We start from the raw sequence: 16,974 nt of genomic DNA on the forward strand, positions 1-16,974 counted from the left end.
GATATGCCTGGACTAGGAATATGACACCAGGGTTGGGGTGTCCCCCCTTTTTTTCTGTTGTATCTAATATACCTTTTTTCTAAAACATTCTATTGAAAACACAATCCTACTTTTGGGGACAGTTTTCACGTGCCTACCCCTTACTCAAATTTACTATGAATTAAAAATCGCCGAACAATTAAAAAAGAATCATGCATAATCATTTCAGGACCTTACTTTAACCAAACTTCACAGAAACAATAAATTCAGGATTTTTTGGAATCAGAGATGTCTAATGAAGACAATAACCATTGACCCGACTATTTACCTTACAGGAATTTATAGGCAGAACAACAAAAGAGAGAATTATTTTGCCCCCATCCCCAAATTTATTGAGAATAAAAAAAACATGAATCAATTACTGTAAATAGTCTATTTTTTCATTAGAATGAGTTCTTTTTCATAAAACAATGTATGACAATATATTTTAAAACTACTCTTGCTTTACTATCTCCTTCAAAACATGATGTGATATCTCATCATTATATATTTGGCCGACAAATAGCAAAAAACCGTAAAAATGCTATTTGTCAGGCTTGCCAGATGAATAGACATTTTTGACTATTTGTCCGGCTAGTCAGACGAATAGCCACTGCCTAAAAAAAAAAGTCAAAATATCTTTATCTACATAAAGATGTTATGTTCTCACAAGGATTTGTATAGTTACTATACAAATCCTTGGTTCTCAATTTTAGCAGAAATTTTTTTTTTTTATTTTTTAAGCAAACCATAGAATGTTTCATTTGTTATGCTTGAACATTTTGGGAGTTTAAAATAATATAGGGATCAAGAAAATAAGGAACTGGGTGATACTGTTTTAGTAAAATTGAGAATAGAAATGGGGAATGTATCTTTTGTTTATTCACACATCTGAAGCTTTTAGTTTTACAGTCACCACACACACAATTTTAACGTCAAATAACGAGCAGTGTTTTCTTGTTACACTTCTTATACCCAAGGATTTATTCTACCTAAACTCATGGACGTAGGTTTACGTGTTAAAATATGTTAAAGCTGACACGTTCTGGTACAAGTAGCAAATTTAAAAATATCGTGCGCTTCAACTTTCACATAAGTTTTGCATTGTACACTAATTCGATCTCCAAATAAAAAGAGCGGTTTTCAACTGCTACACTCTTCAGATCGGTCTCTTTGCGGTTATAAAGACGTTCTGGGATAGTAAAATGCTTTCAGACGGCATTGCAGAAGAATAGTTTCATCTTCCACATTACAGATTCTAAAAATAATAACAGAAAATATACCCTATGGAAGTAATTAAATAAGTGATGATAAACTTTACATTTTGAGAGTTTTCAAGAAATGCCATTCTTACTGTATGGCAAGACGGTTTCTCAGTAGCTATAATATTAATTTCAAGGTATCTTATAAGTTAACCTGATATCTTATAAAATATATATTTTAAACTTAATTCTTATCTTATATAAATATCGAGACATCTTATATTTTTTAAGTCGTCCTGAACTTCAGTACACGCATGAAATATTTGCCACTGGACCGTTAACTTCAACCGACAATCAATCATATGTCTATTCTAAAGATAACTTTTAAACAGATATTTTATGTGATATCTTGTATAGTTACAATGTTACAAGCTATCTTTTAAAGTATATATTATATCTTAATTGGTTTATATGATATATCTTTTAAAATAAAGAAGATATCTTGTCTTATTTATGACCTATTGATATCTTTAGAACTGAACTGTTAACCGTATAAGATATCTTCAAAATGAAATAAATATAAAAAATGGCTTGCCATATAACTGTGTATCGGTACTCTTTATAGTTGCAATTGCAGTCAGAATTTCACAGATTTTTATGAATTTTTAACTTATAGCTATTAATAGAAATTCCGTTTAGGATTATTTGTGTAGAATATGCATTTTACCAGAAGCATAGTTAGGTGTAGCATGCGATAGACTACATGCGACAGATCTGATTAGATGTGATTGTCTTTGAACTAGTTTTGAACTAGCTGTCTGTATATTAAATGTTCTTTTTGTTGTTAGGGATGAGGGATGGATAAATATACTCTGTCACGTCCAGTCTGTGATTTTGTTTGATGTTTTTCTGTTTTGTATCGATATGATGGGCTCTTTTAACGGATTTGTATAGTTTGCTCCTGTGTTGTGCTGTTACACCACAGTCCAGGGTTAGGGGAGGGTTGTTGTTGATTATTATCGATCAAATTTGTTTTTCGTCGATTGTTTTGTTCTGTATTAGTCCGTTAGTATTCTCAATTTCCCTGTTTCATATTTTGCATGTCGGGGCCTTATTTTTGAAGATCGCACGGTTGCCTATACTTGCTAACATCCACCTTTTTTCAACTTTGTTTGATAGGTGCCTAATTTGCAATTATACTTATTCTCCCTATTCTTATACAGATTTTTACTTTATTCATTGTTAAATTAATATTCAAAAATGACCTGCACCTAACCCGCCTAGAAACTATAGGCCAATCTGCATAACCTGTATCCTGAATAAATTAATAGAACATATTGAATTCGTCAATACCAAGAATGATTATCCAATTTACTAGGTCAACTCAAGCATGGTTTTGCGATCAAAAGCCAGAATTACTAAATTCACTCCTAGTACCACGCATTTTAGATTTTTTCATGAATTATAAACATCACACAAACTGACGTAGCCGTTATGGAATTTTCAGAGAGCTTTTTTTCCATATTTCTAGTTTACAGTTATTGAACTTTAAACTAAAAAAAAGCATCGATACGTATGTCTTGGAATGTATATTTGGTATAAACCAAAACCGCCAAATAGAAACTACGTCTGTTGACACGAACCAGACTTTATTTATTCCCTAAGAGCACATTGGCCTACTAAATGTATATTTTGGATTTCCCTATTCATGCCAAGAATCGCTAAAAATTCCAGTCGACCTCCTACGGCAGTCATTAGTAGCTAAAGATTTGATTTCATTCAATAAATTAATTTATGACCTTCATGTACGTGTCGCTTAGAACACGGCCATATACCGAATGGTCAATATTAATCATCCATGTAATTTGCTCTATGGGGTGTTTGCAGAATTTCAACGGAGGCAATTTCTTGGCATGGGAGAAAGGAAGAAAGACCATTCACAATTTGTCTTACATTTGTTTTTCTCTTTTTTAATTAAATTAAAAAAAAAATAAACCTTTGAATTATACATGTAGAGTTCATAAGATACAAATATTCCCTGTGGACACCTCCCCCCTTTTTATTTTAATTAAGCTTAGGAATCTAATTTAAATTAAAACCTTGCTTTCTAACCAATTTATTCATTTACCGGACCGGCAACTTTCTTTATTTAATACGAAAATCTACAGTGCCGTTATACACACGCATGTTGTTTGCTTGGAGTCCCCGCCCGAAAAGAAAGAAATAGCCCAACTCCAAGATACTATATTCCTGCATCACGTGATTTTTACCACGTGGAGCTTACATTTGAATAAATACCGAACATGGAAAGTGAAACTACAATTCAAAACATAAAGTCCGAAGGCACGAATAAGAAAAAGAAAGGGTTTTTTTGGCAAAGGGTGCGGGTAAATTCTCTCTGTGTTCAAAATATACATGAAATATTTGCCACTGCCCCTTTTCTGTTCTATGAATTCTAACCCTGAGTTTCCTATCTGTTACTCCATGCCAAGAAATCCTCGCTAAAAATTCCGGTCGACCTCCTACGGCAGTCATTAGTAGCTAAAGATTTGATTTCATTCAATAAATTAATTTATGACCTTCATGTACGTGTCGCTTAGAACACGGCCATATACCGAATGGTCAATATTAATCATCCATGTAATTTGCTCTATGGGGTGTTTGCAGAATTTCAACGGAGGCAATTTCTTGGCATGGCCTTTAAATTTTAAGTATTTTTTTTTGTGGAACTCGCGGTATTTGTGTTGTTTGTTTTGCTTTGTCTTGCATTGTCACTTTGGGACTTTTCCGTTTTTGATGTCCTTTCTGTAATTGTCTTTTCTTGAGGTTGGAAGCATAACTTCTAAGTTGATTTAAAAGCACCAATTATTTGATATGGATTCCATAGATCAAAATATTGTCACCCCCAGTAAATTTAGCAACGTTTTGGTGTTCCCTATACAACTGGCGAATATATGCAATAGATAGCTTCATTAAATCCGGTAGATTAATATTCTGATATCAGAAAATACTTTGGTATATAAACAGTGTATACATATCTGTACCTACATATTTTGTGATCACTGCTGACGCGCACAGCTTCTAACTTACTGGTAAGTGCCATTTTATCTTCGATGCCAAAAATACACCGAACTCTATTCACTGCAATTTAGTTTATACCTTGATACATTTAAGTGATTCAACAGATTTTTATTGCTCGCTTGCCAAAATATATGTCTAAAAGTAATTGTTATTAATTTTAATATCATTCAATTATAATTATCATGTATTGCTTTATTTTATACAATATCGAAAAAAAATTAATACCTCATGATAATGATATGGTTTTAGTTTAGACAAGAACTTAAATGTTTAATGGGAGAAATTTGTGTATAAAGGCATTTTCAAAAAGTGTTTAAGAACCAATGACACCACTGTAAACTGTTTTAGAGTCGACCACATAGCAACATGATATTTTCGACCTATACATGAATTAGTATATGACAATTCTTCGTTACATTTTACTCACTTTTAACGACTATAGCAAATGTTAGTCTTATCCTCAGTATGTTGCACACACTGAATGCTGTTCTTAAATCTAAAGCATGCAACTAGCTTAGTCACTATAGTGCCAACAAGGTCCCCATGGAACCCAACACTATATAGACCCCCACAAAAAATACAATACATCTAAAAATGTATCTGAAAATATATATGATTAAGTTTACGACATTAACTTCGGAAACAAATAGAAATGGGTCTCGCTGAGCTTTTCTCCCGCTTAGTAGCGAGTGCAAATACATTCAATATACTCCAGCATTCTTACGTGACTTTGTTATTATCCTGAAAAATAAGTTTGTTAATTGATACTCGTTTCCTATGCCTTTAAAAGAAATCGACATTGCTTTGACGCGGACAGCAAATAGTTTTTTTTTCCAACTTTCATGCACAGGAATAAAATAACTTTAGAATCTATGAGTGTCTATATTATGTACCATGTAACTTGAGATTGGAATCAACATATGCATTTTACGTGTTACCGTCTATTGAAATAACATTTATTAATTTGACAGTAATCTAATTCAGATTTCGTTATACAATTCTTTTCTCCTGTAAATATTGAAAGTACTTCCCGGAAATAAAAAGTGCACGGAAAGGAAAATATGATTAATTCCATCCTGTCATATCATAACATAATAATAGTTTTTAGAGCTTTCTCCTTTCTTAACATGATTTTCTAGGCACTTTATATATAGTTTAAATAAAAGTTTGTCTCTAAAACTTGTGCATTACTCATTTAGCCGGTTTTAAAAACTGTAGCGAGCACCCCATACTTGAAAAAAAAATAAAATCAACGTACTAGAAACAATTAATTTCCCTCTGAAATACAGGCATTGGAAGCAAGAAGTGCCAATTTCCCAGGTATTTGTTTTACTTTATAATACCTGCCCCTTATCAAAAAGTTGTTGAAATGTATACTTTGAATATCACAAAGTAAAAAAAATATCAGTTTTTCAAAAAAAAATCACATATACAACTTTCACTAATAAGAAGTTATTCAGCGCTACGTATTGCTGTTGACAATTTTGAAACAATATTGCATATTTTTGGTTTGGTATAAAGAATTTCATTCTTACTTCTTTTTTAAATGCACAACATTTGTTAAAATTCAAAATCAAGACATTTTGATCGCATACTTATGTATTTAAGATTTGATAAAATGTTAAGAAATAAAGTGAACCCACAAGGTTGTTATATTGCTGTGAATTTTATAAAAGATTGGAAGCGGCCTTTTTAGGAATGGTCCTGATGTCAAATTTATTCAAGTGAAATCAGTGTGCCGTCACAACCACTTTCTTCGTCTTTAAAGTCAAGATGCAATAGTTCAAAATTCATGAAAATAGAAATTTAGCACAGCCAAATATAAACCCGAATGTTATTATTTGAGTATTAGTAACTTTTTAGTTATTCTGTCATAGACACAGCTACTGGACGAGAAAATGACCATCAAAACAAACTTAAAAAGACGTATAAAAAGAGTACACTGAATCCATGCATGTGCTCTAATCGATATAAGCAATACAATGGGATCCATGTTTAAGTATAGCGCGCGAAAACATATAGCATTTCTATAATAATATTTGTTTTTCCTAATGACAAACCAAAGGGCTCATTGTAAGCATATCAATTAATTAATTGGTACAGACAATATACAATAAGATAATAATACAATAAGAATCATGTTTATGTATAGCGCGCGAAAGCATATAACATTTCTATACAAACATTTTTATAAAGCAAAGGGCTCATTACAAGCATATCAATTAACAGATACAGACAATACAACATAGTTATGACCAATTATACATTTCTGTCAGTGGCGTTTTGTACTAGATCAATACCACAAGTAGAAAGTTTGGATTCATTTTTGGGATAGTCGTCCAAATAAAAAAAAAAGTGTTTCTAAACGGAAAGGGAAAATATCTGACACAATTAGAATACCAAACCAGATGAAACCAATATATATTTGCTCGTGTTCTTGCCTCACGGCACCGGCAGTAGTCACATTTAAACCGATTAACAATATCGGAATTTACAGTGCGCTGTTAGAACCACTTAATTTGCTGTTATATCTGAATTGTTTTCAGCTGTTGTCTATTGACATCTGTAAACATGTTAATCTTATCAAAACAATCTAGGAAGCAAATAGTCCACTAATCTGCTGTCTCTTTCGAGGTCTCTTTACGATTCATTGGTGGATTAATGAATTTGTTAAAGTTCGAATAAATAAGTTTAAAATGGAATAAAGTAAATGTGATAGTAATAAATACAATTGCATGTTATAAATAAATATACATAAAATTCTTAGAGCAAGACTGGTGTTGGTATTTTGGTTTTTTTTATGATTCCTATTAATCTTTTATATATTACGCAACATTTCAAAATTTGTTAAAAAAACGCAGATCGTAGGCAATGATGAAAGGCGCATGTGTGTTATTCAGATAACCGTAATATGAGTACAAAATAATATTTATGAAATCTATATATTAAATGTACTTCTTATTATATATTTGCATGTTTTGTATATTGTAATAACAAATAAGAACCAGATAAATTCGTAAACGAAAATATCTGTACAAGGACAAAACATGATTTACATCTTTCCTCATCAATCACATATTTATCTATCTTGTATGTATACATAGTTGGATTGAAGAGGAAGTGAGAGGTATATTTGTATCTTCCGGCAACAGACGCCCCTGGCAACAAGACACTTCCTTAAGTAGCATCCCAGCATCTTTCTACGCTTTCATAACACATTGAACGATTGGTTAAAAACACACCCCCTTTAATATTTCCACTTATCAAACGAGTTTTAACAGAATTATAGAAAATCTTATCATCTTTTACACTGCCGTATATAAATAGAGAATCAAGATAATAAAGCTTTACAGAACAGCTTTTGAAAGTAAGTATATGAGTGTGTTTTAATTGCCTGGACTTTTAAAGTATATTGATTAAGATATGATTAATTCAATACCATATTTATATGCAAAGTTACTGTTGGAATTTTCATAGTTTAATTTTTGATTTGTGTCGCTTTTTCAGTCAAAGAGCTGATTCTAGTGGGTTAACTTGTGTAGTAGTTGTCCAGAGTTTAGACGATCTCCGAGTTTCGCCAGTTTCGGCACCAACTATATATTTTGGAGTTTTGTACCATACTCAGAAGCCAAGATGCCCGGAATTCACCCCGATGATCCAGATTATAAATATCTGTGCGTAGATAAAAAGGATTTAATGCAATTGCAGACAGTGCCTTTTGATGGAAAAAAGAATTGCTGGGTTCCAGATGAGAAGCTTGGATTTGTTGCCGCCGAAATTCAATCCTCAAAAGGAGATGATATTACAGTTAAAACTGTGGAGAAAATGGATGTAAGTTTGTTTGTTTTTGTTTATCATTATTGTACTCTCTCAAAATCGATATTATTTATTATCATTGTACTCTTAAGTAGGCCAAATAGTCTGACTTGCGACATAAATAACCTAGTTGCATCTCAAAACCGATATAATTTATAATTTCAAACAATACTCTTTTTGACCTGCTTTCATATAATCTGCCGAATTTAATGTGCGACTCTTGTATTCTGTCTTTTTTCTTGTTTTGTATTTTTTTATTATCCGGCCTACTGATTGACAGTTGTATTTTAGTCCTAAATATTCTGCATGATATATTTGCCACTGGACGTTAAGCAAACAATTATGAATCAATCAATCAATCAATCACAGATACATACATTTGAACATAAACTCAGAATCACGATATCTAGCTCCCAATCTAGAGCCATTAATTCTCAATTTATAACATGACATGTTTTCCAATCAGTATAAATCCTATCGATATCATCAATTGATTGTCAAACTCTATATTTAAAGAAGGAAGAAAACAACAACAACATTAGAACAATAATTGTAATCAGCTTTAATATGTTTTTAATTATTCGTCTCTCGAATTTCAGACTAAAACTGTTAAAAAAGACGATATCCAACAGATGAATCCACCCAAGTTTGAAAAGATCGAAGACATGGCAAACTTGACCTATTTGAACGAAGCCTCTGTCCTACACAATTTAAGAGCAAGATACGCTAGTGGTTTAATCTATGTGAGTATCAATTAACTTAGAAATTATTCTCCCTTGGTACACTCCCCTTGTAACATGATACCGACAAATACGGAGAGCTATTGTTGCCGTATTTATCTTGGAGGCAGTACCATGAAGCTATGACGTCAGAGTTATCAGATGATGGCAAACATCTTCCTCATCAAAATGTTTATGTATGATCTCCTCCTATACTAGTGATTGATGTTTATCTGAATATTAAACATAAATGATGATGATGATATTAAAAATCTCCAAGGGCAAACCAGACTTTATTTTCTTCGCTTTTTAAATTTTATTTGATCATTCAATAGATATATAAAGAGAATAATAAGATTAAAAACAAACTTATGACATGAATAATAACAATTATAAAACAATTCAATTATAAACAAAATATTTGTTTATAGAATAATCAACAAGATTTTTTCAACTGTTTGATTATTAAGTAGCTATTACTTCTCTTTTACTTATCATTTAACCACTCATTTATTTTATTTAGTTGGATTTGGTTTTTCATCAGCTGTAATATCGGTGACCTATAATTGTTTTAACAAATTATCTCAATCCTAAACTTATGACAAACAGTTTTGATGTCAAGACACCAAGTAATTTTGGTTCACGCACCAAGGTGTTTGTGATGTTTTTTCCTAAATTGAATTTCAGTTTGACCAGAAGTTAGACGAAGCAATAAGCTTTATCTTAGTAAAACTGTTTAACTATTTATTAAGTTGAGGATTATCACTCTGTTTTACTTATGGTTAGATTGCAATTTGCAACTTAAAATATTTTTATTATTGATATAGGTTTTATACCCTTTCACATCTCAATAAAGATGCTCTTGCGCCTTTTTTGTCGTTTTCTAAATTTTCTAGAATTCTCGTATGATTTTACTTACAGTTGTTTAAAAAAAAATGCTAATGCAAATGGTTACTAACACTGAAATAAATAGTGTTATGAAAGCGAGGCAATATAAATTAAACCAATCTTACAGAAGCCTAGACCAATATATAGACATTAGACATTATTTTATTAAACCAATCATGGGCCCTTGTCGGGCAAGATACAAAAACATCATACAATGATTATATAAACATTAGTGAAATACACAATATTATAAGTAATACACAAATAATAAATTGATAATATGAGCAATGTAGGATATAATTGAGGTAAGAGGCATTGAGTGCAATGAGGTCGATTTAATATTAAAAGAATATGATATAAAGTTTATTAATACGGAAACAAAAAGTAAAAATAGAACCAGGAATATAGTATCTCATTCTGGAGTAGTTCTCCTCATGACCAGTGCACAGCAGTGAGGGACTTTTACATCACAACAATGCAAAGGTCATCAAGGGGAGATCCTTCAGAACTAGCTACAGATACATGAGATTACTCCAATAGTGATTCTCCTCATGATTAATGCACAGCAGCAAGGGTTGACATTGCTACTGGACAATATTCATCAAGGGACGGTGCTCTAGAACTCACTATAGAGAAAATATAAAGTTCAAATTACAAGTAGTAGAGGGAGATAAATCCCATTAAAACTTTTCATATTTCTTAATGAACATGCATAATTCTGATGATAAATTCTCATCTTCATTATTCATTAACCATATCAGTTTTTGGTTAGGGTCAAGATTTTAAAAATTCTTGCAGCAATTATTTATCATTGTTATCATGTCTTTCCTTCATCTTTATCCTTCATCTTTATCGTTTGTATATTTGCTTTGATAAATCCGACAATTTAAATTTATTCTTATCTTTAAAGGTATATTCGCCTGTTTTCTTGTCTTTGGTCCGGTTTTGTCTCTTTGACAAGTTCCCCATTTCCAATCTTAATTGTACATGTGTTATCTAACATATCTCTGATTTAGTACGGCAATATATATTATGTTCACTATTGAGTTTTAATGTAAGGCAATATGTATTATCACTATAACAGAGAACAGATCTGTAGCCAAAAAAAACAAACTAAAAACGACTTTTAACCTGTCAATTTATGCTTATTTCAGACCTACTCTGGACTCTTCTGTGTTGTCATCAATCCATACCGATGGCTATCAATCTACACAGACAGCATCATACAAAAATACAAAGGCAAGAGGAGGACCGAAATGCCACCTCATCTTTTCTCTGTAGCTGACAACGCTTACCAATTCATGTTGCAAGGTATGTTAGGTTTTTTTGTTTTTTATAAGGGAGGGGTGCAGTTTTTTTTTTTTTTTTTTAAAGTTCAATATTTATAATGAACAATTCATAAGCACTTTTGTTTTGATGGATATTACTGTGTTGACATCCGATACCACGCAGAAAGTGTAAATGTTTTTACAAAACTATACATATATTAAATATGTACACCTAAAATTGGCAAACTGAATGTTAAACAATTTAGAGATATAGAGATGAAAGATAATATTAAACAAATTTCCATATTGTATTCTGAGATAAAAGCTCGGATTCAAAGACATTAACAATAAAAAATTCCGAAATTGCAATAAGAAATACTTGTAATGTTGATTTCATTTGGAATTATTGCATCCTATTCCTGTTGCTAACAATGTTTTTCGATTTGCTGCATTATTTTCTGTTCAAAAATTGTTATTTTTTTTCAGATCGAGAAAATCAATCCATGTTGATTACGTAAGTCTAACATAGGCACTGTTTTAATATCTTTAAATTATAATAGAGGGTCTTACAGAATATGGTACCAAAAGCGAAGAATAAGGAGCAACACATGTATAAGATCGAGAAACACAGAAAAAAAGTATAGAGAATTATGGGGTGCTAAAATAAAAGGAATAGAGAATAATGGGCAAAAAATAAGGAATAGTGAATATTAGGCAAAAAATAAGGAATAGTGAATATTAGGCAAAAAATAAGGAATAGTGAATATTAGGCAAAAAATAAGGAATAGTGAATATTAGGCAAAAAATAAAGAATAGAGAAAAGTTATCTTAATTTTGTTTTAAAAGAATACAGATAAAAAAGTACCCAATTCAGACTATTTGAATAGTACAAAGCATGCAGACATCAGCACAAACAAAAGTGTTTTTCTCACGGTATGATTGTTTAATTCATACCAGAAGTCCATCCAAAGCAATGGACTTCTGTTCATGCTAATTTGAAATGAATTTAAGTGTTTGATATTACTTTACTTGGAAATAGCCTAAGTCTCTTCTAGGAGCGTGTATACTCAATATTGGCATCAGGTCTAAGTGAAATTCAAATTCAAAATAAATATATTTCACTCTACAAAAAGTCTCCCTGAGTTACCCTATAGTTGACTGATGTAATCTTGAGTTTTGTCTTGTTACCTCAAGTGGCGAATCTGGTGCCGGGAAAACAGAGAATACAAAGAAAGTCATTATGTATTTCGCACGAGTTGCTGCAAACATTTATAAAGGAGACAAACATAGTGTGGAACAGAAAAAAATTGTAAGTCAGTGTGCGTCTCAAATGCTATGGTTTTGATTGACCACTTTCAAATGGTTTATACGGAAATGTTTTTGACACTAAAACAATACTAGCAGGGGGTAAACATTAATAGCAGTCTTGACAGTTCTATGGTGGTATTTCGAAATCAGGCAAAAGAGACTCACACATAAAGCCCAACATTAAACAGTAGTAGTCTTATTATTATTCTTTTGTAAATTGTGTTATTCAGTGGCGAATCTGGAGCTGGTAAGACAGAAAACACGAAAAAAGTAATTATGTATTTTGCCAAAGTTGCTGCTTCACTTGGCAAAAAGGACAAGGAAGACGAGCCTGTACCAGCGGAAGGAAAAAAGAAGGTTGTAGGATTTCTAACCCCGTGTGTGGAAGCATGATAGTTTTACTCAGCTGTAGCTGTAATGAAACTGTTCTCGTGTTCAGTTCTGTAATTGTTATTAAAGACAAAGCTTTATGCTTTCCTTTCCATAACAACAGATGCAGAGCTGAAAATGACACTGTTTTGTTATTTAAGCTACACTCCCCTCAAATTATCCTTTTTTCAAGATTTAATTTTCTTCTACACTACCCACCTGCACGTATTCCCTAATTCCCCCCAATTTCAACGTTCTATATTTAACCACAGACTCCAAGTCATTTGTTCTTATTGATTTCAATCCTAGCATGTTAATCCTATATGGTATTACACCTCTAGATCTGGTGTCGACATATGTCATGCTGTCACACTGAACCTTTTGAGTGTGTGAAGTGGGATTACACCTCTACATCCGGTGTCGACATACGTCATGCTGTCACACTGAACCGTTTGAGTGTGTGAAGAGTAACATTTTAGCATAAAAAAAAGTCTAAATACTTCACAATCTAGGTTTTATTTCTAATATTGTAGCAATAGGAATAATTTTATTAATATACTATAGTCTTTAGCTTTAAAATAATAGCCACAGGAGCATAATTCATTATCAACGTAATTTACATAGTTTACCTTTCAAAAATATATCTAATTCTATAAATAACAGTTCTCAATTGTATCAACTTTTCACTGCTTAAGGGAACTTGCTACATTCTCTGAACTGCATGTGGTGAATTTTCCAACAGAACTGCACTTTTTTTAGAGTCACGATTAATCGCAATTTCTTTATGGAATTTTGCTTACACGAAATGTATACTGAACTGCATGTTAAGATTTATTTTTTCTTAAAGTTGAATCAGTTTCTCAAACTTTATTAAATTACTTAGAAATTTGCAATAATTTGTTTTGCATTTATTGAGTCAACTTAAATATTCCAGATCATTTTACGTCAACACGAGAACCATTTGTTATGTGAATCAAAGCTTGTTATCTAGAAAATTTCTAATGTTCGAATAAATGTATGTTTATAAACTACTGAAGGAAAAGAATCGTTTTACAATCGTATGTTATAGCAATAATTGTATTAATAACATGCGTTTTTCTTTTCTTTTTTCCCTTTCCCTTTACCCCTAAACCAAACATTACAGGGTTCACTAGAAGATCAGATTATTCAGGCCAACCCTGTACTTGAAGCTTACGGTAACGCTAAGACCATGCGTAACAATAACTCGTCCAGATTCGTAAGTATGGAGCTTCAGTGCTCAACCGTGTGATTCTGACCTTCTTCAAACACTATCATATGCACTTACCCTACTTTCACCTGTGTGATACTTTGTAGTGATATTTTGTAGTATATGTACACTTTAAAAAAAAACATCTCATGAACAACCTTTCTGATAACATGCAGATTAACACAAGTTCCTACGAGTAGGAAAATGTTAAATTTTCCGAAAAGACTTGATTTATCGTTTTGTGGGAAATTTCACAACTAAAGCAGCTTCTGTTACCATGTCTGCATATTTTCATAAAAGGGTATATAAATGATATTACCAAGAATTTAAAATTTTATTTAAAACTAAAAACAACATACTTTTTTTTGTGCACATCAGATTGTCAGAGATTTTTTTAAAGTGTTCATATATAAATAATACAGGAAATTGTTTCAACAGTCCAACGGAGGTTGAATTAATTTCTTTTTTTTTTTTGAATGTTTTAGTTTAACATGATTTTCTACGTTTTAACCTTTCCCTTTTGTTGTTACCTTTGTCATGGTTAGGGTAACCTTGAGGATCAAATCATTCAAGCTAACCCTGTACTGGAAGCCTTTGGCAATGCCAAGACGGTGAGAAATAACAACTCGTCTAGATTTGTAAGTATTTCCTTTCGACAGACAGCAAGCATTTCGAATCTAGAATTAAAGGATAATTATATTCGTGAAATTTTAAAGCTTTGTATAGTTATTTGAATTATCTACAAACAGCTAGCTAAGAGAATGTGAAACAAATGCGGAGAAAAACTGACAATTAAGAAAAACAACATTGAGATATTCTGAGCCGACTTGGTTGCGAATTGGTGTAACTGGACATAAGGGATTCACCGAACGGTCATATTTAAAAGATAATCTGGCATGACGTAGCAACAACCAGAAGAAACCAGGTTTTTTTGGTTTGTAGTGTGTTCTCCCGTGTGATTGTTTGAAACCCTAGATTTTAACTCATGATCGAATTTTATATAGTATATCTTTCCAAAAACACAAATGTATGTACAGATTTAACACAATATTCTTCATGAATAAAAGACACGAGTTATTTACATTCATCAATTTCATGCTTAAAAATTATTTTTTTTTTTTAATTCACGGATACCTTCATAATTGACATATGAAAAGGAATAATACTATCATTAATTATTTCATTCTACCTCGTAAATAAGAAATTGCTATTCTATCATTCAATGGTTGTGTTGAAATTGATGTATACAGTAGTATAGATTGTGTTCACCTTACATTTGATCACTTTGCATGCACCATTCCACCTTCTCTACCAATAGAATAATCTAGTACATAATGGATATTTGTTATATATATGATGTTAAATATTATTATTCGATTTTAATACTAAATTGGAGACTTCAATTAATTATCACTCCGAGTAAATGTTTGAAGCAACATTGCAATGTACTGGGTCAGAATTATAAGTAAAACAGAGAATTTTTCAACATGAACATTTTCATCTGCAACTGCTACACTGTACTCATTCAATTTTTCAGGGAAAATTTATCCGTATTCACTTTGGACCTACAGGCAAAATCGCTGGTGCTGACATTGAAACATGTAAGTTTTTTTGTTTTGTTTACATTTTCATGTTAAATTTGCAACTAATCATTAAGACAGGTTAAATGCATTAGAACACGTTTTAAAAGTGACCAAAATAAAATTAATGGAATTTTTTGGGGGTTATTTTTGTACTCCTGTTAGTTTCTTTTAGATTATGGGCTTTGCTAATTGTTTAAGACAGTATTGTGACCTATAGTTGTTAAATTTCTGTGTCATTTGCAATCATACCACATCTTCTTTTTTTATATTTAATATTGACTTGATCTCTGTTTTCCAGATTTGTTAGAAAAGTCTCGTGTAACTTTCCAACAATCTGCCGAGCGAGATTACCATATCTTCTACATGTTGCTGTCAAATGCCTATCCCAAGTATCATGGTAGGTCATTCGAAAACGTTACTAAATTATTTTATAAACTTCGATTTCTCGACTTTTAGAAGAAAAACAAGTTTTATTTGTTTCGTTTTTCGGCAACAATGTTTAAAGGTCGAGAAACCGGAGTTAAAAGTTTGAACCAGTTTTTACCTTTTTTCCATTATGGAGTTTTCCTTACCCTTGATCGCCTTTATTATTTTACATTGCAAGCCAGAGTGAATTCCTTAGTAATCCATAAATACTTAAATGGACAAATAGTGTTTTGTATTTTTTACCTGTTTGATACCCAAAATAACAGATGCTAGGTAAGTATTCCATGAGAGTGAAACCTTGAGAATAGTTGCATGTGATTTACCCCGAAAATCAAATTTACAATATTTAAACCATATACCATTAACCAGTTTGTATTATACCTTCCTCAAAAGTGTTTTATGATAGTGTCAATAGTGACTTATAGGACCACCACATGGATTACCCTTACCTACCACTTCCATTGCTAAGGGTGTATACTCTTAGTAAATGTTTGTGGCCCTTTACCTTAGTGTGATCTCTAACCATGTCCCTTTTATTAACCAATTCTTTCAGAAATGATGCTGATCACACCTGACCCCGCATTGTTCTCCTTCATTAACCAAGGAGCTCTTACCGTGGATGGTATTGATGATGTTGAGGAAATGAAAATTGCCGACGTGAGTAAACTGTTCCAATGAGGCCGGAACGACAGAAGTTTTTATTTGATTTGATAAAAAATAATCAGAAAGTTGCTTTTATCAGAAAGTTGCTTTTATTAGAAAGTTGCTTTTATTTGAAAGTTGCTTTTACTGGAAAGTAAAAAAGAACTATGCAAAAGACTGAAATGAGGAGCAAAATAGTGTTATTATATATTTGTCTTTTATTTTATTGTACCTTTGACGTACTGTTATATATTTGCTTATTATTTTATTGTACAATTTAAATGCTGTTATATACTTGCTCATTTTCATTTTTTTTTTTGTACAATTTAATTATATACTGTTCTATTTAAAAATTGTCTATTCATTTAATATTTCTTATTCTTTCGAACACTTCAAGTACACTATATTTTCAAATTTTGTGTCGTA

The 16,974-nt window shown here is 31.7% G+C and overlaps 2 protein-coding genes across 8 annotated transcripts in view; one reads left to right on the plus strand and one right to left on the minus strand.

The window, feature by feature from the left end:
* The window catches only part of LOC143045908 (meiosis inhibitor protein 1-like), a 43,998-nt gene extending 42,860 nt beyond the window's left edge, over positions 1-1,138 (minus strand). Inside the window, exon 1 of one of the 2 annotated variants that reach the window (XM_076218739.1) lies at positions 1,011-1,138. The gene's annotated coding sequence lies outside the window, so the exon portion shown is untranslated. The remainder of the gene's footprint in view (positions 1-1,010) is intronic. The other variant, XM_076218740.1, reaches the window with a different exon arrangement.
* A 6,515-nt stretch (positions 1,139-7,653) lies between these two features.
* LOC143045909 (uncharacterized) overlaps positions 7,654-16,974 on the plus strand; it is a 32,245-nt gene continuing 22,924 nt past the window's right edge. For 2 of the 6 annotated variants that reach the window (XM_076218745.1, XM_076218744.1), the window contains exons 1-9: positions 7,809-8,132; positions 8,717-8,860; positions 10,879-11,035; positions 11,479-11,506; positions 12,531-12,657; positions 14,443-14,535; positions 15,435-15,498; positions 15,779-15,877; positions 16,460-16,563. In XM_076218745.1, the coding sequence (XP_076074860.1) occupies positions 7,935-8,132; positions 8,717-8,860; positions 10,879-11,035; positions 11,479-11,506; positions 12,531-12,657; positions 14,443-14,535; positions 15,435-15,498; positions 15,779-15,877; positions 16,460-16,563 (1,014 nt within the window). In that variant the 5' untranslated portion in view covers positions 7,809-7,934. Of the gene's footprint in view, positions 7,669-7,808; positions 8,133-8,716; positions 8,861-10,878; positions 11,036-11,478; positions 11,507-12,186; positions 12,302-12,530; positions 12,658-13,813; positions 13,907-14,442; positions 14,536-15,434; positions 15,499-15,778; positions 15,878-16,459; positions 16,564-16,974 lie in introns of those variants that run through there. The other 4 variants (XM_076218741.1, XM_076218743.1, XM_076218742.1 and 1 more) reach the window with 4 other exon arrangements.

Source organism: Mytilus galloprovincialis, chromosome 9 (genome assembly GCF_965363235.1).
Source record: "Mytilus galloprovincialis chromosome 9, xbMytGall1.hap1.1, whole genome shotgun sequence".
In the NCBI taxonomy this organism is placed as follows: domain Eukaryota; kingdom Metazoa; phylum Mollusca; class Bivalvia; order Mytilida; family Mytilidae; genus Mytilus; species Mytilus galloprovincialis.